Genomic DNA, 7,956 nt, shown 5'->3' on the forward strand with positions numbered 1-7,956 from the left:
CCTTTCCTCTCTTCCTGGCCACTGAACACCTGCCCCACAGAAAGCAGAGATTCCTGCAAACTCTCCTTTTGAGACTTGCGTTCTCTGACTTAGCTGAGTCCTCCTCAACTTTGCTCTCTACAAGGCTTTTTCACAGCAGAATTCCCATTTAGGACCGCAGGAGGCACCCTGTGCTCACCCTCAGGGCTTTCATGCACCAGCAAGAGGTAGGAGTGGAAAACCCAGCACTGCTGCTCTAGCAATAGGGTTCCCAAGCCTGTGGGTGACTGCAATGGAGCCCCCACACACCCCACTTCACACCCCAAATTCCCCACTCACTGTATAGCCACAGCTCCTTGCCTATCAGCTCCCGCTGGGTCTGCAGCAGGCTCTGCAGCCTCCGGTCCGTGCGCATGTGCTCTACTCGCCCGGCTCTGTAAAATAAGATTGCAACATGCCACAGACATCCTGAAAGCACCACAATGAGGACAAAGCACAGGCTTTAGGGATGAGGCTTGGAAAGGGTCTGGCACCTTATCCTCCACATAACAAGCTCTGCTTTTGAGCAGGAACTGAACAGCCAAGAGCGCCTTCCTGAAGAGTTTCATCAAGAAACTCTGGCTGAAACAAGGAGCCCTGCAAATCTGCTTCTTCACAAGGGCTGGGCTGCCCTCAGGTGGCAAAAGGCAGACAGAGCTCCACGTCTGGCTCCAGACTCCCACCGGCCACTCAACACAGGCTTGTGCCCAGCACACACCCACACTCCCACCATGGCCCATGCAATGGGGCAGTCACTGGGGCCCAAGCAGACAGGGCCAGAAGCTGCACAAAAAAAAAAACAAATTAAGATTTTTGAAGAGTCTCAGTTCTTAGAAAAATAAATTTTCTTTCTCAAAAATATATCCAGTTAGAATTCAATTTGGCATTACTGCCCTTCAACCCATCTCAGGCAACTACTGAGCTGCAATCTTTGCTGCTGAGTATTCAGAAAAGACAAAGCCTTGGACATGAGGAGTTAGAGGAGAAATCGGCACCAGTGAACAGTTATTATTTCTTTTGCAGATGAGGAGAGATTTCTGTATTAGTTACGTCTTTTCCTCCCACTCAGTTCACTTTTAAAGCAAGTTTGCCAAAGGCTTAGAAACCAAAAAAGTAAAAAGGTGACAGTGCTCAGATTTTGTTTCCTCCTTTACCAAAACAATGGTCAGGCAGGTGCAAGAGGACAAGACCTAACAGCTTCTACAAACCAGAGAAGTCCAGCAATCAAAGCCAGCCACTCACCATGTGCTCCTCCTCTTGCAGGATTCTAGGAATGCAACCTTTTAAAACATTCTTTTATTTTTAATTAAGATTCATACAATGAAAATGCCTGGTTTCGTGCAATTCAATTAAATTCTAGTTTCCCATCAAGTGAAGCTTTTCTACTAACAGACTGTATTGAAGTTAGACACTTTGTTTTCTGGTATAATAATTTACTTTCCATTTTCTACTTAGTAATAGAATAAAAAAACCTTTGAAATTTTGAGGAAAAGTACTGCGGCTTAAATAAGGCCACATAATTAGAGTATCTCTGCTATTAACAAAAATTATAATCAACCAATAAAAATCAAACCGTTCACAAAGAAATAACTCAAACTCGCCAATGCAAACAGCGATTGATTTCCGTTCTTTAAATCAGAGTTTCATGCCTGTCAATACTATTCTTTATTAAATCAGTGATTCTGAATCAAACCACCCTGGGGACAGCACCACAGTACTTGAAATGCTCAGTCATTACAGCGCGAAGGAGTCCAATACAGATCACAGGCAGGGAAGACCAGAGACAGGACAGTTGCTGCTTGCTTAAATTCCTGGAAGAAGCGCGATTTCACAACACGCAGGGCAAAGGTAGACACGTGACAAGAGAGGAGCAATGACCTCCTGCGACCAACCATGCACCCCAACACAAGCTACAGCAAAATCGTGGCACTTTTCCTGGGTTGTAGCCAGGTGTGAAACACCTTAAAGGCTCCACACAGGGGCTCAACAGACTTCAGGGCATCACTGAGCAGGGAGGTGCTGCCGGGCTCCTGCATGCTTAGCACTGGGGCAGATGGCACTGAGCAAATTCAGAAAGCAACAGAACAGTGCTGGGAGGGTCAGGGCACTCACCAAGAGGAGCAAGTAGTGGTGAGGAGGCCAGGCAGCAGCCAGCACACCCACAGAAGACATGCAGGTTAGCAGCAGCAGCAGGATGGGGCCAGAAGCAACCCGCAACAATTCCCCAGGGGAACACCCTGACAAGATGCTGTGAGACCTTCAGCAATCTTCCAGGTAAGGACCTGGCAAAACATCAGCAATGGTCTTTAAGCCAGCACTGAATCTGTATCAGGCCCCTGGGGATGTTAGAAGGGAGGCAGGGAAAAAAATAGTTGTCTCCGTCTGCAGAAATACTCCATGGCAGCTGAGAATGCAAAGGAGAACAGAGCATCAGGGCTGTACAAGGCTGCAGCAGGACAGAGGGGACAGAAAGCTCTGGCTGCGGCAACAGGACTTGGACTCCTCTGGGATACATGGATGCAACAGGGATGTCCTGAGCTGGGAGGATCCTTACGAGGATATAAAGAAATGAATGTTACTAACCTGTAGAAAGCAGCTGGTTCCGCATTGATACGGATCTGCATGTGCTTGAACCTGGACGACCCAAAAAAACATCATCAGGATTGTGCACAAATGTTCAGTGAATTACAGAGCCAACATCCTCACTACAGGAATCTCATCTTGCATCTGTCAGAGCACTGATCTGAGGCATCTCTTGACAGAAATACTCAATAGGCTCAAAAAGGCACCAGAGACCAAGGCTTAGCACAAGGTTACATCATTCTGGGCCAGCACAGTGGCACATTTGTTTGGTATCCTGCTCTCTATGCACATCTTCTCAACCCTTGGGCCTCCTGTTTGCTAGCCCAACATCTCCACCACATGGAATCATCACAACCATCTGCCCTGGTTGGGCTCCCCCTGCCACTCCAGCTTCTGCTGCTGTCCCTGGATGCCCTGAGCCCCAGGGAAAGCTGCAAAGCCCCTGCCACACACCCAGCCAACCTTGCAGGGGAAGGGAAGGAGATGAGTTACAGAGCACATGGAAAGACTGTGCTGTTTTGGAGGCTTCATGAAGGTGGTGGTGAAGCAGAAACCTGATTTCTGTCAGCAGATGCAGTTCATTGAACTGGCATCTGCACCCAAAGAATCTCCATATGCAGTTTTCTTCAACACATCCAATGCATGAGCAGAGCACCAACAACAGCAATGACCAGGCAAGCATCCTGGAGACTGAAACCAAGGGTGCTGTCTACCATGACACAGGAGAGTGAAAGAGGTAGTGAGGGCTCAGTACACTGACTTTGGGGGAGCATCGTACAGGTAGGATTCTCTGAGTATGAGGAAAGTCCCGGACAAGAGAAGTAGCCACGTACAGAGCACTGAATGGGGACAAAACTGCAGCTTTAGCAGGAGCTGCCAGGAGGCAGTGAAAGTGCTGCTCTGCTGGGAATCACCTGAAATCACCCTCCAGTTTTTCCTGCTGCACAAGTTTAGACACAATTGGGGTCATCAATATCTTGTTGACGATCGTCCCGATGACGAAATACCCAAAGATGCTCACGGGGCCTAGCCAGCCTGTGCTAGAGGAGGAGAAAGAAGTTCAGCTAGTAATCCAAGCAAAAGCATACCCCAACACCCTCAGACATAAGCAGTCAGAGCCCTCAGCTGTCACCTTTCTTGACCTTTGCAGAGGTTTGAGGGCCAGCACTGCAAACCCCAACATTTCCAAGGCAGAATTCCCCTTGGAGTGCAGAGGCCACTCACCCACATGTACAAGAGTCCATTGAGGTAGTTGTAATGTGGGTGCCAGGCTCCAAAAGAGCACAGAAAAGAGGTGTGAAAGCAAGGCCAGGATGTGTCCTTACCTGTGGAAGCACTGGTATGTGTAGTAGGTCAGTGTGAAGGGTGAGATGATGAGCTTGCTGGCCATGGAGCTGAGCTGCCTGCAGAACCTCTCCACATCCTGGCTGATGCGCTGGTCCCTGCTCAACACAAAGAGACACCGACACTGTTAAAGCCCAGGAGCAAGAACCAGTACTAACTCCCTAACAGGCCACAAACCAGGCTGTTTCATTGCCTGAACTTAGGACTGGGTGCACGTAAACAACCTTGCCTGGGAGAGACCTGCAGCTGTGACTCCTGTTCCCCCACAGGAGACAATTTCCATGGCCCAGCAGGACCCACCCAAGGGCCTTCCTGGCACGCAGGAAGAACAGCTCCTGCTGTTACTTTCACTCTGTTCCCTGTATTGATCCCATGTTCCACTTTCAACAGCATTGTCCAACTCTGTGCTAAACGTGTCTGCTTCCATGTCCTTCACTCCTTTCTCTGGACCCTCCCTGCACTACCAAAAAGTAGACTCTCCCTGAAGCCCTCAGTACTGGTGCTGCATCTTGGGCACCAGAGCTACCAGGACTGGCTAGGGCACAGACCAGACCTTTGCCAGCTGCTGGATATTTGCACACACTTCTCTTTGCTCTGTATGGAGTGCCCTCTGGTCCCTTTGCTGCAAGGAATAAAGCGCTTCCACCCACCCCATCCCACAAGAGTAGGGAGCAGTGCACCAAGCCTCCTCACCACATCAGCACCAGGCAGACAGGCGACAGATCCTCAAGTCACATCTGTCTCACTGCTGAGCAGGAGTTGCACCTAGGGTAACTAGAAAGGATTTCAGCATATTTACTCCCCTGTCACCTCATCTGTCCAGAACACGTGGGCGGGGGCTTCATTCTGATGCCCTGAGTGCAGATGGAAAGGCCATGACCGTGAATGCTGGAGTCCAGAATGAAGAGCAAGGCTGGACTCCTGCTTAGCCATCAGTGCAGATACAATCACAAGGACATTCACCTCTCAATGCTTTTGCAGCCCTGAAACAGCACTGGATTTAACTCTGGGGCAGCTCTCACTCTGACTGACCTCACAGTCATAATTTTTCCTTTTCCTCAGACTGCAATTGTTCCCATACAGTTATAATTTAAGTCACTATAGATTCATGGCAGGATATTGCTTTTTACGGGCCATTAAGCAACATGAAATGATAACATATAAACACCAACTCAGACGCCCTGCTAGGAGCCACAAGTGTTTGTATGCCACTCAGAACCCACTCTTCATTCCTTCTAGATGGATGACACCCTGTATCTAACACTCAGTTTGCTTTGTCCTGCATAATGGGAGGTCACTTTGTTGCTTGAGTTCATTCCCTTAGTATCCGGTGCAGGGAAAACGTTCTCATCAAGGAATTGCAAGATAAAGAGAATTTTTGTAGTTGCACCAAAAATGACACTGAACAAGATTGGATGTTTGAGCAGAAGCAAGGTGGTAACAAAAAGTGCTCTGCAGCAATCCCACACATTTGGTCTGCTAAGGTCAGGAGAGCTGGCTCTATTGCTGCGGAGCAGACTGACCCTGTTATCTCATACATTTCACTGCACAATGTGAACACATGCCCTGGTTAAAAATAAACCTGAGCAGGACAGTCATGTGGTGAGGGGCCTCTGTCCTCTCCTTTCCCACCCACCTCCAAAGGAAGAGACAGGCATGCAAGAGCTTCTGGCCATGGACAACATGCTACACTGCCTGGGAAGTGACAGGCATGGCTCTTTAACTTCTCCTTGTAACTCCATACCGCGGCAAAACACTATCAGAAATGAACATTTAATGAGGGTAGGAGTAACCCCGACAGCAGCAACAAAGTGCATCAGCATCATGAAGCTGTGATTTTGTTTGGCAGCAGAGCTGATTGCCTCACGCCCTCTCCCTGCTTGCTGCTCCTCCTGCACACAGCTGGCTGCTCTTCCTTGGGCTGTCTCCTAGCACTGGGCCAGCAGAAGCATCCAGGGAGTGGGTCTGGCTGAAAAACGATACAGACAAAAAGCCATCTGAGATACCCAGCACGGTTTCACTGTGCAGCCACACAGACCACCACGCTGTGCAACGAAGGGGCAAGGACAGGCAGCCAGGAACACTGGGCAGTAGAAGCACAGAGGCTGCTTCAGTTCCTTCAGGTCACCACTATCAGCAACAAGGAGGCCCTGCAAGACAGCCATTTCTCACAGGGACCCTGGGCTTGGTCTCCTCTGGCGCAGTGCAGTGACTAGAGCAGGGGTGCCCCTTCCAGGGGAGAAGAGCTTGGTGTCTCAAAACAACTGTATAAAGCCACACAATTTGGAAAAGGTTATCCCCTGGTTTCTAGTTTTTCAGCAAGTATTTAATAATAACTCTGTTAAACTATGGAGGTGGAAAAAAGCCTCTACTTCTCACATGATGTCTAATGTAGGATCTTTAACTCTTCAAAGTGCGTAACTATGACAGCAGTGTCCTGTGTGCAAGGACAGGCTGGAAGGCCAGGATCAGCAGGCAGTTGTGAGGCAAAGAGGCGTTCCACCTTCACGGCACAGCCCAGGTAGATCAGCAGCTCTGCAGTAAGCAGGGCAGTGCATGAAGCGAACTGGAAGGGGATCTCAAGGTGGGCTGGGATAAGCAAGGAGGGAGTGAATGCTCCTCCTTCTCTCATATATCAAGTCAGTCCTGACACTTCTTTCCTAGGAACAGGAAAGGGGAAATGCAGTCCTCATATAGTGCAAAACAAAGCCCTTCCTGGACATGGCTCCCATGGGTTATCAAAACCACTAAAAGCCCAACTAAACAATACTGTGTTCAGCTGGAGACTTTGGCGGCTGAAGTTCAAACAGAACAAGAGACTGTCTCATACACCGGCTGCATGAAGGCAAGGCGAGGCAGTGCTCTCTGACTCCAGCTGGACCCTTTGCACCGTCACACCAAGTGTCAAGGGTTGAGTTTGCAGACAATGTGTTTTATAGCTGCACCTGATTTCTGTTCTGCCAGGCCTCCGTTTTCCTTGCAACAGAAACATCCTACCTCTAAACCCACCACGGCCAGCAGTCACAGGAGTTCCCAGCAACAGGTACCACCTCCCACCCAGGGCAGATGAGGCGCCTAGATGGCAAAAGCTTCTAGGGCTCAAGCCCATACCCAGAGACACAAAGAAGTCAGGAAAAGGCATGGAGCAGCCCACGAGAAGCCAAGCAAGAAGCTGGGAGAAGCCTTAGGCAGCCTACGGGTTATCGATGTCCTCGCGCAGCACGTGAAGGCTGTAGTAGACCTGGCCCTGGAAGTAGCAGCTGTGGAGGTATTCGGTGAGGGACTTCCTCCAGCTCACGTACATCATGTTGCAGATAAACTGGTCGAAGCTTTTTAGCTGGAATGAGGGCAAAGAGACACACAGGAAGAGTGAGAAGTACAAGCATTTCCCAGAATCACAGAATCAAAGAATTGCTTGGGTTGGAAAAGATCTTTAAGATCACCAAGTCCAGCTGCTAACTTAGCACTGCCAACACCACCGCTAAACTACGTCCCTAAGCACCACATCTACACATCCTTTAAATACCTCCAGGGACGAAATAAAAACTAGCAGCTTGTATCAACGATCAGCGATCCATCCCACATGTAGCTACCTAACAGGGTAAGGGCAGATCTAGATCCTTTGTCACCAAGATGATGGCAGCAGCCATGGGCAGCCTTCCCCTCCCCTCCACTCCCAAGACACAGGCACCTCTGGCTTGCCTTACCGTGGAGTTCACTACGATCAGGGTCAGGGCAACAGCAGTCAGAGTTTGGAACCCGGAGAAGTCCTTGTTCCCCAGGACCTCGTAGTACTGGCTGGGGATGACACCGACCTGGTAAATAACCAGCTGCTCTGGAAGGAAGAGGCAAGCACGGGAAGGAAATGAAGGACAGCAGTGGCACGGCAAAGGAGGGGAGCACGGGGGAACGGGGAGCAGAGGTGGGGGTGCAGACCCATCCCCACCACCCCAGGCTCACCCAGCAAGGCGACGCAGAGCAGCGTCAGGAACATCAAGGCACTCGGAGAGG

The 7,956-nt window shown here is 49.8% G+C and overlaps 1 protein-coding gene across 1 annotated transcript in view; it reads right to left on the bottom strand.

Moving 5' to 3' along the window:
• Positions 1-7,939, bottom strand: part of ABCD4 (ATP-binding cassette, sub-family D (ALD), member 4) — a 14,621-nt gene extending 6,682 nt beyond the window's left edge. The window contains exons 1-7 of the mRNA XM_010180852.1: positions 7,906-7,939; positions 7,653-7,780; positions 7,143-7,282; positions 3,927-4,043; positions 3,516-3,641; positions 2,602-2,652; positions 319-413 (exon numbers count right to left, since the gene is read on the bottom strand). Of these exons, the coding sequence (XP_010179154.1) occupies positions 319-413; positions 2,602-2,652; positions 3,516-3,641; positions 3,927-4,043; positions 7,143-7,282; positions 7,653-7,780; positions 7,906-7,939 (691 nt within the window). The remainder of the gene's footprint in view (positions 1-318; positions 414-2,601; positions 2,653-3,515; positions 3,642-3,926; positions 4,044-7,142; positions 7,283-7,652; positions 7,781-7,905) is intronic.
• Between the last annotated feature and the right edge of the window lie 17 nt (positions 7,940-7,956).

Source organism: Mesitornis unicolor, unplaced genomic scaffold, assembly GCF_000695765.1.
Source record: "Mesitornis unicolor isolate BGI_N332 unplaced genomic scaffold, ASM69576v1 scaffold5903, whole genome shotgun sequence".
NCBI classification, from domain to species: Eukaryota; Metazoa; Chordata; class Aves; order Mesitornithiformes; family Mesitornithidae; genus Mesitornis; species Mesitornis unicolor.